Source organism: Phalangium opilio, unplaced genomic scaffold (genome assembly GCF_054372755.1).
Source record: "Phalangium opilio isolate 3A_F unplaced genomic scaffold, DU_Popi_V2 ptg000101l_1, whole genome shotgun sequence".
Taxonomy (NCBI): Eukaryota; Metazoa; Arthropoda; class Arachnida; order Opiliones; family Phalangiidae; genus Phalangium; species Phalangium opilio.
In genome coordinates, this window is record NW_028324204.1 from 4,236,939 (window position 1) to 4,258,072 (window position 21,134).

The following is a 21,134-nucleotide window of genomic DNA, read 5'->3' on the forward strand; positions in this document are numbered from 1 at the left end:
AAACGCTCTACTAACTGCGCGATAGAAAACCCACACTACTCTTGGTAAGATTAAGTTTATTTTTTAAACGGTTCAATACACCCGCGATTAAAAAAATCGTTTTTGACTTCGTTGTTTACGTGATTTCCCGTAATTTTTATTTTCAGTCTAGGTTCTTTAATTAAAATTAAAAAGTACTTATCGTGTCCCAAGATGATGGCGCAGAATAACTTCTTGGTGAACGGAAGTTGGACAAGGCCTCTAGTTGAGCATCAAGGTAAGTAGTTTTAACTTTTGAATAACGAAGACTAACGCGAAAGTTAAACTGACACGTTTCAAACGCTCAACTAACTGCGCGATAAAAAACCCACACTACTCTTGGTAAGATTAAGTTTATTTTTTAAACGGTTCAATACACCCGCGATTAAAAAAATCGTTTTTGACTTCGTTGTTTACGCGATTTCCCGTAATTTTTATTTTAAGTCTAGGTTCTTTAATTAAAATTAAAAAGTACTTATCGTGTCCCAAGATGATGGCGCAGAATAACTTCTTGGTGAACGGAAGTTGGACAAGGCCTCTAGTTGAGCATCAAGGTAAGTAGTTTTAACGCTTGAATAACGGAGACTAACGCGAAAGTTAAACTGACACGTTTCAAACGCTCTACTAACTGCGCGATAAAAAACCCACACTACTCTTGGTAAGATTAAGTTATTTTTAAACGGTTCAATACACCCGCGATTAAAAAAATCGTTTTCGACTTCGTTGTTTACGCGATTTCCCGTAATTTTTATTTTCAGTCTAGTTTCTTTAATTAAAATTAAAAAGTACTTATCGTGTCCCAAGATGATGGCGCAGAATAACTTCTTGGTGAACGGAAGTTGGACAAGGCCTCTAGTTGAGCATCAAGGTAAGTAGTTTTAACGCTTGAATAACGGAGACTAACGCGAAAGTTAAACTGACACGTTTCAAACGCTCTACTAACTGCGCGATAAAAAACCCACACTACTCTTGGTAAGATTAAATTATTTTTAAACGGTTCAATACACCCGCGATTAAAAAAATCGTTTTTGACTTCGTTGTTTACGCGATTTCCCGTAATTTTTATTTTCAGTCTAGTTTCTTTAATTAAAATTAAAAAGTACTTATCGTGTCCCAAGATGATGGCGCAGAATAACTTCTTGGTGAACGGAAGTTGGACAAGGCCTCTAGTTGAGCATCAAGGTAAGTAGTTTTAACGCTTGAATAACGGAGACTAACGCGAAAGTTAAACTGACACGTTTCAAACGCTCTACTAACTGCGCGATAGAAAACCCACACTACTCTTGGTAAGATTAAGTTTATTTTTTAAACGGTTCAATACACCCGCGATTAAAAAAATCGTTTTTGACTTCGTTGTTTACGTGATTTCCCGTAATTTTTATTTTCAGTCTAGGTTCTTTAATTAAAATTAAAAAGTACTTATCGTGTCCCAAGATGATGGCGCAGAATAACTTCTTGGTGAACGGAAGTTGGACAAGGCCTCTAGTTGAGCATCAAGGTAAGTAGTTTTAACTTTTGAATAACGAAGACTAACGCGAAAGTTAAACTGACACGTTTCAAACGCTCAACTAACTGCGCGATAAAAAACCCACACTACTCTTGGTAAGATTAAGTTTATTTTTTAAACGGTTCAATACACCCGCGATTAAAAAAATCGTTTTTGACTTCGTTGTTTACGCGATTTCCCGTAATTTTTATTTTAAGTCTAGGTTCTTTAATTAAAATTAAAAAGTACTTATCGTGTCCCAAGATGATGGCGCAGAATAACTTCTTGGTGAACGGAAGTTGGACAAGGCCTCTAGTTGAGCATCAAGGTAAGTAGTTTTAACGCTTGAATAACGGAGACTAACGCGAAAGTTAAACTGACACGTTTCAAACGCTCTACTAAGTGCGCGATAAAAAACCCACACTACTCTTGGTAAGATTAAGTTATTTTTAAACGGTTCAATACACCCGCGATTAAAAAAATCGTTTTCGACTTCGTTGTTTACGCGATTTCCCGTAATTTTTATTTTCAGTCTAGTTTCTTTAATTAAAATTAAAAAGTACTTATCGTGTCCCAAGATGATGGCGCAGAATAACTTCTTGGTGAACGGAAGTTGGACAAGGCCTCTAGTTGAGCATCAAGGTAAGTAGTTTTAACGCTTGAATAACGGAGACTAACGCGAAAGTTAAACTGACACGTTTCAAACGCTCTACTAACTGCGCGATAAAAAACCCACACTACTCTTGGTAAGATTAAATTATTTTTAAACGGTTCAATACACCCGCGATTAAAAAAATCGTTTTTGACTTCGTTGTTTACGCGATTTCCCGTAATTTTTATTTTCAGTCTAGTTTCTTTAATTAAAATTAAAAAGTACTTATCGTGTCCCAAGATGATGGCGCAGAATAACTTCTTGGTGAACGGAAGTTGGACAAGGCCTCTAGTTGAGCATCAAGGTAAGTAGTTTTAACGCTTGAATAACGGAGACTAACGCGAAAGTTAAACTGACACGTTTCAAACGCTCTACTAACTGCGCGATAAAAAACCCACACTACTCTTGGTAAGATTAAATTATTTTTAAACGGTTCAATACACCCGCGATTAAAAAAATCGTTTTTGACTTCGTTGTTTACGCGATTTCCCGTAATTTTTATTTTCAGTCTAGGTTCTTTAATTAAAATTAAAAAGTACTTATCGTGTCCCAAGATGATGGCGCAGAATAACTTCTTGGTGAACGGAAGTTGGACAAGGCCTCTAGTTGAGCATCAAGGTAAGTAGTTTTAACTTTTGAATAACGGAGACTAACGCGAAAGTTAAACTGACACGTTTCAAACGCTCTACTAACTGCGCGATAAAAAACCCACACTACTCTTGGTAAGATTAAGTTTATTTTTTAAACGGTTCAATACACCCGCGATTAAAAAAATCGTTTTTGACTTCGTTGTTTACGCGATTTCCCGTAATTTTTATTTTAAGTCTAGGTTCTTTAATTAAAATTAAAAAGTACTTATCGTGTCCCAAGATGATGGCGCAGAATAACTTCTTGGTGAACGGAAGTTGGACAAGGCCTCTAGTTGAGCATCAAGGTAAGTAGTTTTAACGCTTGAATAACGGAGACTAACGCGAAAGTTAAACTGACACGTTTCAAACGCTCTACTAACTGCGCGATAAAAAACCCACACTACTCTTGGTAAGATTAAGTTTATTTTTTAAACGGTTCAATACACCCGCGATTAAAAAAATCGTTTTTGACTTCGTTGTTTACGCGATTTCCCGTAATTTTTATTTTAAGTCTAGGTTCTTTAATTAAAATTAAAAAGTACTTATCGTGTCCCAAGATGATGGCGCAGAATAACTTCTTGGTGAACGGAAGTTGGACAAGGCCTCTAGTTGAGCATCAAGGTAAGTAGTTTTAACGCTTGAATAACGGAGACTAACGCGAAAGTTAAACTGACACGTTTCAAACGCTCTACTAACTGCGCGATAAAAAACCCACACTACTCTTGGTAAGATTAAGTTTATTTTTTAAACGGTTCAATACACCCGCGATTAAAAAAATCGTTTTTGACTTCGTTGTTTACGCGATTTCCCGTAATTTTTATTTTCAGTCTAGGTTCTTTAATTAAAATTAAAAAGTACTTATCGTGTCCCAAGATGATGGCGCAGAATAACTTCTTGGTGAACGGAAGTTGGACAAGGCCTCTAGTTGAGCATCAAGGTAAGTAGTTTTAACTTTTGAATAACGAAGACTAACGCGAAAGTTAAACTGACACGTTTCAAACGCTCAACTAACTGCGCGATAAAAAACCCACACTACTCTTGGTAAGATTAAGTTTATTTTTTAAACGGTTCAATACACCCGCGATTAAAAAAATCGTTTTTGACTTCGTTGTTTACGCGATTTCCCGTAATTTTTATTTTAAGTCTAGGTTCTTTAATTAAAATTAAAAAGTACTTATCGTGTCCCAAGATGATGGCGCAGAATAACTTCTTGGTGAACGGAAGTTGGACAAGGCCTCTAGTTGAGCATCAAGGTAAGTAGTTTTAACGCTTGAATAACGGAGACTAACGCGAAAGTTAAACTGACACGTTTCAAACGCTCTACTAACTGCGCGATAAAACACCCACACTACTCTTGGTAAGATTAAATTATTTTTAAACGGTTCAATACACCCGCGATTAAAAAAATCGTTTTTGACTTCGTTGTTTACGCGATTTCCCGTAATTTTTATTTTCAGTCTAGTTTCTTTAATTAAAATTAAAAAGTACTTATCGTGTCCCAAGATGATGGCGCAGAATAACTTCTTGGTGAACGGAAGTTGGACAAGGCCTCTAGTTGAGCATGAAGGTAAGTAGTTTTAACTTTTGAATAACGGAGACTAACGCGAAAGTTAAACTGACACGTTTCAAACGCTCTACTAACTGCGCGATAAAAAACCCACACTACTCTTGGTAAGATTAAGTTTATTTTTTAAACGGTTCAATACACCCGCGATTAAAAAAATCGTTTTTGACTTCGTTGTTTACGCGATTTCCCGTAATTTTTATTTTAAGTCTAGGTTCTTTAATTAAAATTAAAAAGTACTTATCGTGTCCCAAGATGATGGCGCAGAATAACTTCTTGGTGAACGGAAGTTGGACAAGGCCTCTAGTTGAGCATGAAGGTAAGTAGTTTTAACTTTTGAATAACGGAGACTAACGCGAAAGTTAAACTGACACGTTTCAAACGCTCTACTAACTGCGCGATAAAAAACCCACACTACTCTTGGTAAGATTAAGTTTATTTTTAAACGGTTCAATACACCCGCGATTAAAAAAATCGTTTTTGACTTCGTTGTTTACGCGATTTCCCGTAATTTTTATTTTCAGTCTAGGTTCTTTAATTAAAATTAAAAAGTACTTATCGTGTCCCAAGATGATGGCGCAGAATAACTTCTTGGTGAACGGAAGTTGGACAGGGCCTCTAGTTGAGCATGAAGGTAAGTAGTTTTAACTTTTGAATAACGAAGACTAACGCGAAAGTTAAACTGACACGTTTCAAACGCTCTACTAACTGCGCGATAAAAAACCGACACTACTCTTGGTAAGATTAAGTTTATTTTTTAAACGGTTCAATACACCCGCGATTAAAAAAATCGTTTTTGACTTCGTTGTTTACGCGATTTCCCGTAATTTTTATTTTAAGTCTAGGTTCTTTAATTAAAATTAAAAAGTACTTATCGTGTCCCAAGATGATGGCGCAGAATAACTTCTTGGTGAACGGAAGTTGGACAAGGCCTCTAGTTGAGCATCAAGGTAAGTAGTTTTAACGCTTGAATAACGGAGACTAACGCGAAAGTTAAACTGACACGTTTCAAACGCTCTACTAACTGCGCGATAAAAAACCCACACTACTCTTGGTAAGATTAAGTTATTTTTTAAACGGTTCAATACACCCGCGATTAAAAAAATCGTTTTTGACTTCGTTGTTTACGCGATTTCCCGTAATTTTTATTTTCAGTCTAGGTTCTTTAATTAAAATTAAAAAGTACTTATCGTGTCCCAAGATGATGGCGCAGAATAACTTCTTGGTGAACGGAAGTTGGACAAGGCCTCTAGTTGAGCATCAAGGTAAGTAGTTTTAACTTTTGAATAACGGAGACTAACGCGAAAGTTAAACTGACACGTTTCAAACGCTCTACTAACTGCGCGATAAAAAACCCACACTACTCTTGGTAAGATTAAGTTTATTTTTAAACGGTTCAATACACCCGCGATTAAAAAAATCGTTTTTGACTTCGTTGTTTACGCGATTTCCCGTAATTTTTATTTTCAGTCTAGGTTCTTTATTTAAAATTAAAAAAAACTTATCATGTCCCAAGATGATGACGCAGAATAACTTCTTGGTGAACGGAAGTTGGACAAGGCCTCTAGTTGAGCATCAAGGTAAGTAGTTTTAACGCTTGAATAACGGAGACTAACGCGAAAGTTAAACTGACACGTTTCAAACGCTCTACTAACTGCGCGATAAAAAACCCACACTACTCTTGGTAAGATTAAATTATTTTTAAACGGTTCAATACACCCGCGATTAAAAAAATCGTTTTTGACTTCGTTGTTTACGCGATTTCCCGTAATTTTTTTTCAGTCTAGGTTCTTTAATTAAAATTAAAAAGTACTTATCGTGTCCCAAGATGATGGCGCAGAATAACTTCTTGGTGAACGGAAGTTGGACAAGGCCTCTAGTTGAGCATCAAGGCAAGTAGTTTTAACTTTTGAATAACGGAGACTAACGCGAAAGTTAAACTGACACGTTTCAAACGCTCTACTAACTGCGCGATAAAAAACCCACACTACTCTTGGTAAGATTAAGTTTATTTTTAAACGGTTCAATACACCCGCGATTAAAAAAATCGTTTTTGACTTCGTTGTTTACGCGATTTCCCGTAATTTTTATTTTCAGTCTAGGTTCTTTAATTAAAATTAAAAAGTACTTATCGTGTCCCAAGATGATGGCGCAGAATAACTTCTTGGTGAACGGAAGTTGGACAAGGCCTCTAGTTGAGCATCAAGGTAAGTAGTTTTAACTTTTGAATAACGGAGACTAACGCGAAAGTTAAACTGACACGTTTCAAACGCTCTACTAACTGCGCGATAAAAAACCCACACTACTCTTGGTAAGATTAAGTTTATTTTTAAACGGTTCAATACACCCGCGATTAAAAAAATCGTTTTTGACTTCGTTGTTTACGCGATTTCCCGTAATTTTTATTTTCAGTCTAGGTTCTTTATTTAAAATTAAAAAAAACTTATCGTGTCCCAAGATGATGGCGCAGAATAACTTCTTGGTGAACGGAAGTTGGACAAGGCCTCTAGTTGAGCATCAAGGTAAGTAGTTTTAACGCTTGAATAACGGAGACTAACGCGAAAGTTAAACTGACACGTTTCAAACGCTCTACTAACTGCGAGATAAAAAACCCACACTACTCTTGGTAAGATTAAATTATTTTTAAACGGTTCAATACACCCGCGATTAAAAAAATCGTTTTTGACTTGGTTGTTTACGCGATTTCCCCTAATTTTTATTTTCAGTCTAGGTTCTTTATTTAAAATTAAAAAAAACTTATCGTGTCCCAAGATGATGGCGCAGAATAACTTCTTGGTGAACGGAAGTTGGACAAGGCCTCTAGTTGAGCATCAAGGTAAGTAGTTTTAACGCTTGAATAACGGAGACTAACGCGAAAGTTAAACTGACACGTTTCAAACGCTCTACTAACTGCGAGATAAAAAACCCACACTACTCTTGGTAAGATTAAATTATTTTTAAACGGTTCAATACACCCGCGATTAAAAAAATCGTTTTTGACTTCGTTGTTTTCGCGATTTCCCGTAATTTTTATTTTCAGTCTAGGTTCTTTAATTAAAATTAAAAAGTACTTATCGTGTCCCAAGATGATGGCGCAGAATAACTTCTTGGTGAACGGAAGTTGGACAAGGCCTCTAGTTGAGCATCAAGGTAAGTAGTTTTAACTTTTGAATAACGAAGACTAACGCGAAAGTTAAACTGACACGTTTCAAACGCTCTACTAACTGCGCGATAAAAAACCCACACTACTCTTGGTAAGATTAAGTTTATTTTTAAACGGTTCAATACACCCGCGATTAAAAAAATCGTTTTTGACTTCGTTGTTTACGCGATTTCCCGTAATTTTTATTTTCAGTCTAGGTTCTTTAATTAAAATTAAAAAGTACTTATCGTGTCCCAAGATGATGGCGCAGAATAACTTCTTGGTGAACGGAAGTTGGACAAGGCCTCTAGTTGAGCATCAAGGTAAGTAGTTTTAACGCTTGAATAACGGAGACTAACGCGAAAGTTAAACTGACACGTTTCAAACGCTCTACTAACTGCGAGATAAAAAACCCACACTACTCTTGGTAAGATTAAATTATTTTTAAACGGTTCAATACACCCGCGATTAAAAAAATCGTTTTTGACTTCGTTGTTTACGCGATTTCCCGTAATTTTTATTTTCAGTCTAGGTTCTTTATTTAAAATTAAAAAAAACTTATCGTGTCCCAAGATGATGGCGCAGAATAACTTCTTGGTGAACGGAAGTTGGACAAGGCCTCTAGTTGAGCATCAAGGTAAGTAGTTTTAACGCTTGAATAACGGAGACTAACGCGAAAGTTAAACTGACACGTTTCAAACGCTCTACTAACTGCGAGATAAAAAACCCACACTACTCTTGGTAAGATTAAATTATTTTTAAACGGTTCAATACACCCGCGATTAAAAAAATCGTTTTTGACTTCGTTGTTTACGCGATTTCCCGTAATTTTTATTTTCAGTCTAGGTTCTTTATTTAAAATTAAAAAAAACTTATCGTGTCCCAAGATGATGGCGCAGAATAACTTCTTGGTGAACGGAAGTTGGACAAGGCCTCTAGTTGAGCATCAAGGTAAGTAGTTTTAACGCTTGAATAACGGAGACTAACGCGAAAGTTAAACTGACACGTTTCAAACGCTCTACTAACTGCGAGATAAAAAATCCACACTACTCTTGGTAAGATTAAATTATTTTTAAACGGTTCAATACACCCGCGATTAAAAAAATCGTTTTTGACTTCGTTGTTTTCGCGATTTCCCGTAATTTTTATTTTCAGTCTAGGTTCTTTAATTAAAATTAAAAAGTACTTATCGTGTCCCAAGATGATGGCGCAGAATAACTTCTTGGTGAACGGAAGTTGGACAAGGCCTCTAGTTGAGCATCAAGGTAAGTAGTTTTAACGCTTGAATAACGGAGACTAACGCGAATGTTAAACTGACACGTTTCAAACGCTCTACTAACTGCGCGATAAAAAACCCACACTACTCTTGGTAAGATTAAGTTTATTTTTTAAACGGTTCAATACACCCGCGATTAAAAAAATCGTTTTTGACTTCGTTGTTTACGCGATTTCCCGTAATTTTTATTTTCAGTCTAGGTTCTTTATTTAAAATTAAAAAAAACTTATCGTGTCCCAAGATGATGGCGCAGAATAACTTCTTGGTGAACGGAAGTTGGACAAGGCCTCTAGTTGAGCATCAAGGTAAGTAGTTTTAACGCTTGAATAACGGAGACTAACGCGAAAGTTAAACTGACACGTTTCAAACGCTCTACTAACTGCGAGATAAAAAACCCACACTACTCTTGGTAAGATTAAATTATTTTTAAACGGTTCAATACACCCGCGATTAAAAAAATCGTTTTTGACTTCGTTGTTTTCGCGATTTCCCGTAATTTTTACCTCTCCGAGTGACGTATGTCACGGAGAGGTTCTAATTTCGACGTGTCTGTGTGTGTGTGTGTGTGTGTGTGGGTGTGCGTCTGCATACGATTGACAAGTGGGGATTCTGACAATCTTTTCACCCACATAGTGGGGACCCGACTTACATGTGGGGACATTTTAAAGTCCTCACATGTAAGTAATTAGATAAATGATATAATTAGACTAATTAGAGCCCAAATTAATTTTTTAAAAAAAGTCCCCACTTGTAAGGTACTTGGTCTTTTCACATTACAAGTGGGGACCATGGAAATTAACACATATCCGAGAGATGTCGCCAGAGGTTTTCACACACCCGGGTACCCAGTTGTACGAAATGAGGACCATATGGTCTCTTCGGCGTACATGTGGGGGCACAAAAATGGGTTTTCATTACAATAAGCACAGATAGATGTCGCTACTTTAGAAATACAAAATATACATTATTCAGCGATAACAATATAAAACTTGTATCTCACAGACCGAACGGTGATTTTTTCATAATTTAATTACACTTGACGTACGAAAACTACTTTTCCTAATTCTTTAGGGGTCATTAAATTAACTTCGTTTAAAACATTAACTCGATTTAAAAAACTGTATGTCCCCAGATGTACATTAAAAAGATGGCCAAGTTCCCCACATTTTAAAATGGGACTAACGTTACATATAATGTAAATTTTATCATAATTATCAATATTTTCAATAAAAAAAGTGAATTAAAATGAATTTTGAAAACATGTATTTTAACGACCCCACTTGTCCGTTGAAATGACAGCGAAGGTCCCCACTTGTAAAATTTTCGAGTTTAAAAAAATAACTTCAAATATTTGAAGGAACCGTAAAGATCCTATTTCTAAAATTTCATCATAATAATCTATATTTTAATTACAAAAGTGTAATATACATGTAATTAGAAAATGTGTGTATAAAAGACCCCACTTGTCTGTTGAAATGACAACCAAGGTCCCCACTTGTAAATTTATCAAGTGTGAAAAATTATCTTGAAATACTTGATGGAACCATATAGGCTTTGACACTAATTAAAAATCTAAAAATTTATACACAAATGTCCCCAGATATAAGGTAGGAAGACGGTTTAGGTCCCCACTTGTAAACCTGTAATTAGCTCAAAACTTAAGTGTTAAGCTAGAAATAGGACTGATTACTTAAATTTCATTCTGATAATCAATATTTTAACTATAAAATTATAATATACATGAAATTTGAAAATGTGTGTTTAAAAGACCCCACTTGTCAGTTGAAATGACAGCCAAGGTCCCCACTTGTAAATTTATCAAGTGTGAAAAATTATCTTGAAATACTTGATGTAACCATATGGGCTTTGACACTAATTCAAAATCTAAAAATTTATACACAAATGTCCCCAGATATAAGGTAGGAAGACGGTTTAGGTCCCCACTTGTAAACCTGAAATTAGCTCAAAACTTAAGTGTTAAGCTAGAAATAGGACTGATTACTTAAATTTCATTCTGATAATCAATATTTTAACTATAAAATTATAATATACATGAAATATGAAAATGTGTGTTTAAAAGACCCCACTTGTCAGTTGAAATGACAGTGAAGGTCCCCACTTGTAAATTTATCGAGTGTGAAAAATGAAATTTAAATACTTGATGTAACCATATGGGCTTTGACACTAATTCAAAATCTAAAAATTTATACACAAATGTCCCCAGATATAAGGTAGGAAGACGGTTTAGGTCCCCACTTGTAAACCTGAAATTAGCTCAAAACTTAAGTGTTAAGCTAGAAATAGGACTGATTACTTAAATTTCATTCTGATAATCAATATTTTAACTATAAAATTATAATATACATGAAATATGAAAATGTGTGTTTAAAAGACCCCACTTGTCAGTTGAAATGACAGTGAAGGTCCCCACTTGTAAATTTATCGAGTGTGAAAAATGAAATTTAAATACTTGATGTAACCATATGGGCTTTGACACTAATTCAAAATCTAAAAATTTATACACAAATGTCCCCAGATATAAGGTAGGAAGACGGTTTAGGTCCCCACTTGTAAACCTGAAATTAGCTCAAAACTTAAGTGTTAAGCTAGAAATAGGACTGATTACTTAAATTTCATTCTGATAATCAATATTTTAACTATAAAATTATAATATACATGAAATTTGAAAATGTGTGTTTAAAAGACCCCACTTGTCAGTTGAAATGACAGCCAAGGTCCCCACTTGTAAATTTATCAAGTGTGAAAAATTATCTTGAAATACTTGATGTAACCATATGGGCTTTGACACTAATTCAAAATCTAAAAATTTATACACAAATGTCCCCAGATATAAGGTAGGAAGACGGTTTAGGTCCCCACTTGTAAACCTGAAATTAGCTCAAAACTTAAGTGTTAAGCTAGAAATAGGACTGATTACTTAAATTTCATTCTGATAATCAATATTTTAACTATAAAATTATAATATACATGAAATATGAAAATGTGTGTTTAAAAGACCCCACTTGTCAGTTGAAATGACAGTGAAGGTCCCCACTTGTAAATTTATCGAGTGTGAAAAATGAAATTTAAATACTTGATGTAACCATATGGGCTTTGACACTAATTCAAAATCTAAAAATTTATACACAAATGTCCCCAGATATAAGGTAGGAAGACGGTTTAGGTCCCCACTTGTAAACCTGAAATTAGCTCAAAACTTAAGTGTTAAGCTAGAAATAGGACTGATTACTTAAATTTCATTCTGATAATCAATATTTTAACTATAAAATTATAATATACATGAAATTTGAAAATGTGTGTTTAAAAGACCCCACTTGTCAGTTGAAATGACAGCCAAGGTCCCCACTTGTAAATTTATCAAGTGTGAAAAATTATCTTGAAATACTTGATGTAACCATATGGGCTTTGACACTAATTCAAAATCTAAAAATTTATACATTAATGTCCCCAGATATAAGGTAGGAAGACGGTTTAGGTCCCCACTTGTAAACCTGAAATTAGCTCAAAACTTAAGTGTTAAGCTAGAAATAGGACTGATTACTTAAATTTCATTCTGATAATCAATATTTTAACTATAAAATTATAATATACATGAAATATGAAAATGTGTGTTTAAAAGACCCCACTTGTCAGTTGAAATGACAGTGAAGGTCCCCACTTGTAAATTTATCGAGTGTGAAAAATGAAATTTAAATACTTGATGTAACCATATGGGCTTTGACACTAATTCAAAATCTAAAAATTTATACACAAATGTCCCCAGATATAAGGTAGGAAGACGGTTTAGGTCCCCACTTGTAAACCTGAAATTAGCTCAAAACTTAAGTGTTAAGCTAGAAATAGGACTGATTACTTAAATTTCATTCTGATAATCAATACTTTAACTATAAAATTATAATATACTTGAAATTTGAAAATGTGTGTTTGAAAGGCCCCACTTGTCAGTTGAAATGACTGTGAAGGTCCCCACAGTAGTAGGGACTACCTAGATATGCAGACATCCAAGATGGCCGCCACCCCAAGATGGCCGCCCTCTCCCCATCCACCAGACTCAAACCAAACTTTTCAGACAAGTCTAGACTAGCCCGAGCTGTTAGTTTCATCCCTCCCATGACATCATCTTCTTAACTTAAACTAAAACTAAAACTATAGTCAACCTTGACGTCATCCCTGGCTTGCTAACATTGGGTGTTACCCTTTTTTCTCTGTAAGCCTAAAGTTAATAAAAGCACAGATTTTAAGACATCAAATATTTACTTTTTATAAGATGTACAGATATGGGTGATAAATAAATACAGAATATATATTACAAAATAATCAACAACCAACAAGGATAAACAAACATGTTTTAAAGAGTTCATTTTTCACGTTGACCCTGTATCGTTATTTGACTCGGAAGTGCAATCGGCGGAGGGACGTTTGGGCTTATTTTCTAATTGTTTTCTGTTTCGCCGTTCAATTTCGTAAAGAGTTAACAAAACGTTGACTATTAACCCGTAAACAAAAAAGAAAATGAGGCACAACATATTGCGAGGGCTATGATAGCAAATGATATTTAAATTGCTAGTACGTGCTATATGTAACAAACTAGAGAGGTAAGAGGCAGTTTTAATTGGATCCTATTTGTCACATTAGGCGGAGCGTAAGTAAAGAGATAATATCATTGGATAGGTTAATTAAGGTGGAGTTAGAAAATAAGCCTATAATTATAAGTCTGACAAGAATAACAAATATAGAAATAAAGATTTTTTAATAACAAACAATATAATATATACAATAACAAATATTTATATGAAAAACCCACCACCATTTAAAAAGATTAAACACCGGTCGACCCAAACCCCCCACTGCCGCGTGCCGTCGGGGTCAAAGTCTAGAAACAACATAAAAATGTGTTACGTGCTGAAACCTAAATTAAAAACTTGAAAATATTTACCGCCGTTTCCACCGGTCTTAGCAATATAACCGGGGTCACTATCAATTGGGCAAGCCTATTGCCCCGCCGAATATTGTAGGCGGTGTCCCCGACGTTGGCTATGACGACTTTTATGGGTCCCCGATAGTCGGCGTCTATTATTGTTAAGAATTATTATACTTTTAAGCACTATAAAATAACTAATAAACATACCTATCGTCCCCTCGGCGACAAACAGCCCTTGGGCTGTTAAGCTGCTACGGCCAACAAGGCGGCCGTAGCTGTTCTCGGGCAGCATCACGCCTAACCCAGTCGACACGATTTTGATACCGTGAGGGTCGATTACGGTATCCACTGGACAATATAAGTCCAGTCCGGCCGACTGGGGGGTGGCACGACGGGGAGTAAGCGCTGCCGGATGGATTTTAATCACGGGCAGGCAGGGCAAACGAGGAGCGGTAGAGAAAGACATCTTAAAGTTTTTGGGACTGGTGTTTCAGAAACAGAAGTTAAACAACTGATAACTTTCATTTTGAAACACGGGGCTTATATACAAAATTAGCGAGGTCAAATCTAATAGTGTCTAGCCAATACTTTCAAGATTTTTAAAATTTAATAAATAGCCAAAAAGTTAATTAGATATATAGGTATAAAATTACAAAATCTCTCCGAGGTCTAAGTTTTTTTTTCGTATGCAAAAAAGTTGTCTAGGTGTGTCTTAAATAATTCAAACGAGATCGTGTTATATAAAAAACCCTTTAGCGAAGGTTAAAAAGAAGTTACTTTGATAAATGCCTAAGGGGACAAATATTATTCGTATGCAAAAGCTTGTTTAGGCGTGTTTCGAATAATTTGAATAATTCTCACGAGATCGCTTTATATAAGAAAAACAATTTATTAGTGAAGGTTAAAACTAATTACTTTGGGAGGGACGGAAATTGTTTTTTTGACATGATTTAAATCTAAATAAATGTATATTAATATTAAACTATAGAGGTATTTTTTATATAGATAGATATCCTAATGTCTTCTATAATCTTTAGTACCAACTCCACAATAAAAAAATGTTTTTAGGTCAAATTAAAAATAGCGTATCAGACATAATTATATTTTTTAAATTCTTAATAAAAAAAACCATGTCTAAGCCTGTATTCTAAAAAAAATGGCCCTGAGATTTTGGGTATAAAAGCTTGAGCATGGGTATTGGATTCTCACAATCGATCCAGCCATGAACAAGTACCAAGAGTCTCAATCTATGTTTGAATCTCCACCTTCTTCTCCTAATAATCGACAAGGATCCAGCAACGGTCAACGAACGCTGAGTCAATTTGTAAAACCCGACCCCGTTGAGATCCTCCTCGATTCTGACGACGAGGAGTTTGTCCAGGACGTGTTGCAGAAACACGTTGTCGGCGTCAACGGGGTTGAGGGGTCCTATCGCTTGAGAAGCGACGGGCAATATTTCGAAACTAAAATCCCCCCGCGAAAAGGGGATTTCTACATAGATATCAGTATATATAAATTTAAAGACATAAAAGACGCCCAGGCGGACAAACTGTGGGAGTGTAGACATAAGCGGCTAAAAAGAGTCGTTGACGCTAAAAACAAAGACGCCGTCAAACTTCTAAACGCTTTCCATCGCTTGGTGGACGACGTGAAGAACGACGCAGAAGCCGCTCAGCAGCCGCCAAGCAAAGTAAGTATCTTATTAACAATAAATTTACAAACCAAAAATTTTGTTCCAATTTTTTTTTATTTCTGATAGAGATTCAAAAAATGAGTTCGAGCAGCGGCAGCAGCGGGAGTGACTCGGAGGGTAGTGGCGGAGAGGAACACGCACAGGTAAACCGGTACTACACAATTGAGCGACAGATTGACAAAACGAGTCGCAAGTGGCATTGTAAACAAATCGATTTGCGTATAGCTTTCAAAAATCTGGAAGACATTCCAACGCGAGATTTTTTTCGAATTTTTCGAAAAATTCTCGACGAAGTTATACGCAAATTAGTAACCGAGAATCCCGGGTATAATCGGGTTCGATTTGTTTTAAGCTCCCCCGGATTGACGACCCCCGTTAATATTAAATTTATAAAAATTGACAAATTCACCAGTAAGCGAATTATGCGCACCATCTATAGAGTAACGCAATCTAGTCGGGACTTTGTCTTTAATGGCGAAGATTTTCAGTTTGATATAATTTTTCTAAACCTCGATGCAAATATAGGAACTTATTATAAATCTATAAAAAATAGAACTTTGGTTAATTTGGATTATTTCGTTAAACAAAATAACCAATTTATTTTTATGAAGAATAATGATAATCTCTGTTTTGCTCGAAGTTTAGTTCTGGGTAAAGAGATGGCCGATCGCAACTTTTATCAACAAAATAAGCAAGGTCCGCCCTTTAACCAGGACAATTTTAACAAACTGAGACGCAATAGCACTCTTCAAGGTAATATTGCGAAAATCTTGCACAGAAAAGCGGGAGTCCCCGAAGGTTTTGTTACTCTAGAAGATATTCAAAAATTTCAAAATTATTTAGCTCCCCATTATCGAATCGTAATCGTTGATGCTGCGAATAATTTTACCATATTTTTCAAAGGACCCCAAGCTCCTAAATTTATCTATTTATTAAAAATTGGCGACCATATCCACCCCGCGAAAACTTGGCATGGCATGATGGGCGGTGTTACCTCTTGCGATTTATGCTTGAGATCGTTTTACAAACGTGAATTGCTAAAAGAGCATAAATGCCCCGAGGATACAAAACCCTATATATGTTTTCGGTGTCAAGGAGAAGCTTTTCATTTAACCAACGAGGATGTTTTAAAACGTTGCGATGAATGCCACCGCTACTTTTTCCCGGGCCCCTGCTACGAAACTCATTTACTTAATGGCACCTGCGCGAGCCAAAAACGATGTTTAGAATGTGGGCGACTGATGGGTGACGACCACGACTGCAATCCCGAATGCTCTCAATGTAAAATAGTCCATCCGCCAGGTGAACATTTTGTTATGCCTTTGGAAACCAAAATGAAAGCCTCACGGTTTATTTATTACGACATTGAGACTATTCTTAGAAATAATATCCACGTCCCCATTTTATTAGTTTGCGATGTAGAGACTGAAGCTGGCTTTGAAACTAAAATTTTTTACGGCGCTAATTGCGTCGAGCAATTTTTAAATTATTTATTTAGCGTCGAGCAGGTAGTTTTGACTGGACAGAAACGTAAAACGTACCAACCGCGCTTTACTAACACTCAAGTCGTAGCTCATTACGCGAAAGCTTTTGATAACTTCTTAATTCTTAACGCTTTAGTCCATAGACACGTCACCCCTGCCGTTATTTTTGACGGCAGTAAAATTCTCATGATTCATCTCGAGGGACCGCAAATTAGATTCCTCGATAGCTTTAATTACATTAGTCAACCTCTGCGTAATTTCACTAGCATGTTTAGCCTCGGCGATGTGGCGAAAGGATTCTTTCCATTTGATTTTCATACCGAAGAAAATCTTAATTACATTGGCGTCATCCCTGAAGCTTCGTACTTTAACGTAGCTCAAATGAAAGCCAATGATTATCGAGATTTTCAAACTTGGTACGCGTCAATGGAAGGATCTATTTACAACATCAAAGAGGAGCTTATTAAATATTGCATTCAAGACGTCAAAGTCCTAAGACAAGGCGTCGAAGCTTTTAGAAAAATTTACGTAGATCTAACCAAATTAGACCCTTTTTGCTTAAAAAATATTACTTTGGCGGGTGCTCTAACCACTATTTATCTTAACAATTACTATAAACCTTACAGCATGGGTATTGTTCCTTCTAACGGCTATAACGCAAAATTTAATCACAGTCAAATTAGCTTAAAATATCTCGCTTGGGTGGAGAAAACTGAAAATATAAAATTGCGCACTGCTTTAAGCTACGGGGGCGAGTACCGCGTGGGTCGCTATTTAGTCGACGGCTATAGCGAAACTCCTCCCAAAATCTACGACTTCCACGGTTGCTACTTTCACGGTTGTCCATGCCAAAAACTTAATGCCTACAATACCCAACTCAAAGCCAGCAACAGATTTCTGTACGAGCGGACCCTAGATAGAGAGCTGTTTATTAAAGAGAAGATGGTCGGGTATGAATATACCTCGATCTTTGAGTGTCAATTTGCTAAGCTTTTAAAAGAAAACGCCGAAGCAAAGGCTTTCTGCAAAAGTTTAACTTTTCGACCTCAAATATCAGCCCGTAGCGCTCTCTATGGGGGACGAACGGAAAATTTTGTTCTTAACTGCCACGTGCAAGGTGAGGAGAAAATTTTCTACAAGGATATTATTTCTTTGTACCCGAAAGTTTGTCGCGATTGTCCGTACCCTAGCGGCCACCCCATAATCTATAGCAGAGATTTTGACAAATCGCCAGGCTGGTATTTTGGCGTTATGAGTTGTCGTCTGCTTCCCAATCAAGATCTCCACATCCCCTTAATTCCCTTCCGCAGCGGTGGTAAATTAGCCTACGCCCTCTGTCGCACGTGTCTAGAATTGCGAGCGGAAATCTGCGATCACACTGTCAACGAAAGGGCTTTCGAATCAGTCTGGCCAACGGTTGAAGTCTATGCCGCTATGGAGCATGGATATAAACTCCTCGATATATTCGAGGTGTACCATTATCCAAAAACGGAATATTTCTTCGCCCAGTACATGACTGATTTTATCGCCCTAAAAGTGAAGAATTCCGGATTTCCCGCTCACGCGCAAACGCCTCTGCAAAAAGAGGCGTATATCGCTGATATAAACAAGAATGAAAAGCTTTCTCTGACCGTGGCGGATATTCAATCAAATCCTTCACTGCGTAATATCGCTAAAATTAATTTAAATTCTCTTTGGGGTCGCATGGCTCTGAATACGGGAAAGATTCGCAGCATCTTTATCAACAATTATTACGAATTGATACGATACGCGAGCGATTACACTCTGGAATTAGTCGACTTACGGCCAGTTACGGAGTCGATCGCTCTTTTATCGTACAAAGCCAAAAGCGATTACGTTTCGGACTACAAACTGGGGTCGGCCATTGTGGGGAGCTTTGTTTCTTGCTACGGGCGACTCGAATTGAACAAGATGCTGCTTCAATTAGACCGCGCAGCCTTGTATTGTGACACCGACTCGATAATCTACCGCCATCTACCGGGAAAGTTTGACATTCCAACTGGCAATAATATTGGTTGCTGGGCGGATGAACTCGGCGGTGATTATATAACTTCCTTTTGTAGTACCGGTGCCAAAAGTTACTCGTTTCGCACTAGCAAAGGAAAAGAAGTCAAGAAAATTAAAGGGTTGACGTTAAATCGAGAAAATCTTGAAAAACTTGACTTTGAAACCTTTGAAAGTGTAGCGATGAATCCGGAAAAGGAAGTTACAGTCAATGTCCCTTTTAATTTTAAACGGGATAAATACAAGCTGCAGCTAGAGGCCGTTAAAATTACCAAAAGATTTCGCCAAACCTCGAATAAGAGATTGTTGAACGCCGATTTGACAACCAGTCGACCCTACGGTTTCAAAGAGGCAACACCCGCTTCAACATCTCTCTCGCATGAATTACGAGGCTAGGCGAAGACATACTTTTGAGGGCTTGTGGGAATCTTGCGTTCCTATCGAAGCCCTGGCCAAAGACGGTTTCTATCTTGCAGATGTAGAAACACAGACGACGCGCTGCGCCTTTTGCGGCATCGCCTTGTACCAGTGGCGTTGCACGGACCATCCATCGAGGGAACATCGGAAACACAGTCCATCGTGTCCGATGGTTTCCAAAAAACCGTGCAACAACAAACCACTGCGTCAGGGGTTTCCCGAATTCCCGACCAGCGAGGGCGAGGATGTTTGCGAGCCTCTAATCCAAACATGCCCAGCCATCAACAAAGAGCGGTCGGGAAACGAAAAAGTGCGCGTGCGCATAAATCCGTCGTGTTTTCTTCTGTAGTGCGTGTGTACCAACTACCCTCCGAGTCACGCGTCAACTTTAACCTCCTCAACGTTCAACGCTTCCGCCAGCGTTGTCTGGAATTAGAAGAGAAACTTTTTAAAAAAACAATTACTTCATAGGGGAATTTTTTTTGGGTAAAAGGGTTTCGTTTATATTGTTTAAATATTTTTTAATTTGTGTTTATTAAGGGTCTTTGGGTTTTGGGTTAATTGTATTTTTGATTATATATATATAAACTGTCAATTAAAATAAAAATGTTTATTAATCAAGATGAATCCAACCGAGTCAGTCTCGCATTCTTTAAAGTTCCAAACACCCGCCCAGTTTCTAATCGTGGGGCCAACGCAAGCGGGGAAGAGTTTTCTTTTAAGTAACTTATTGCAAAATCATCAGCTTATGTTTGACCCACCACATAAAAAGGTTATTTATTGCTACGCCGCCTGGCAGCCAAACTATGAAAAATTGAAACAATTGATTCCGGGAATTCAATTTATTCAAGGCTTGCCAACGGCGGATCCGGACTTTTGGGAAATGAATCGCGACTCCTACTTGATACTAGACGACTTAGCTAGCCAATTATTTAAACAAGCTCATATTGCCGATTTAGTGTGCGTGACGTCGCATCATTTAGGGTATACGGTTATTATTATTACTCAACAACTGTTTCCCAAGGGTAGCCAATCGCGGATAATTTCTCAAAACTCTTCCTATTTTATAATAATGAAAAATCCTCGAGATGTCGCCTCTATTAGATATTTGGCGCAACAAATAAGTCCAGATAACCCGAAGCGTATTACGGAGGCGTACAGACTAGCCACTAGAGAACCCTATAGCTATTTGTTAATTGATTTAAAACAAGAAACTCCGGAAAATTTACGATTAAGGTCGCGAGTTCTACCTCACGAATCACCTATGTATGTCTATGTCGATTAAATTTAATTGTCATTTGAATAATGGCCCCACGCGTTAAACGTCGATCAGCAAAACGCTCCCGACTCGTCGTAGCGCGTCCCTCAGCCAAGTTTGCCAAATTTGTCCCTTATTTACAGAGCTTGCGTCAAACTAGCTGTAAACAACGGCGAACCCTCTTAAACAATAGTAGTGCGCCTCAATTAAAGAGCATTCAGACAATTTGTAAGAATTTAAAGGGCGGGGGTATTTATTTGAGTAAAGACCGCAAGAAAAAGCTAGCAAAGTACAAGAAAATTATTAGACAACTCGGATCAAGTACCTTGTCGCAGAAAAGCAAAAAAAAGCTGTTGTTGCAGCAATCAGGTGGTTTTCTTACGACGTTGCTTGCCGCAATCTTGCCTTCGATTGTCCAAGCCATAGCTGCTAAACTATGAAACAAATGGTTCTTGTGCCCGCTAGCGCAGTAACTTCAACAGCTGCCCAAGAGCACTCTGCTTTGGACCGAGAGATTGAGGATATTTTAAAATCGCCATTGAATGCCT

At 37.0% G+C, this 21,134-nt stretch overlaps 1 protein-coding gene across 1 annotated transcript; it reads left to right on the forward strand.

The window, feature by feature from the left end:
• Positions 1–14,437: 14,437 nt before the first annotated feature.
• LOC149630985 (uncharacterized) lies at positions 14,438–19,955 on the forward strand. The gene is made up of 3 exons (XM_089851172.1): positions 14,438–15,399; positions 15,469–15,545; positions 19,388–19,955. Exons 1-2 carry the CDS (start codon positions 14,932–14,934, stop codon positions 15,481–15,483), a joined length of 483 nt encoding a protein of 160 aa, XP_089707298.1. The 5' UTR covers positions 14,438–14,931; the 3' UTR covers positions 15,484–15,545; positions 19,388–19,955.
• Positions 19,956–21,134: the final 1,179 nt, after the last annotated feature.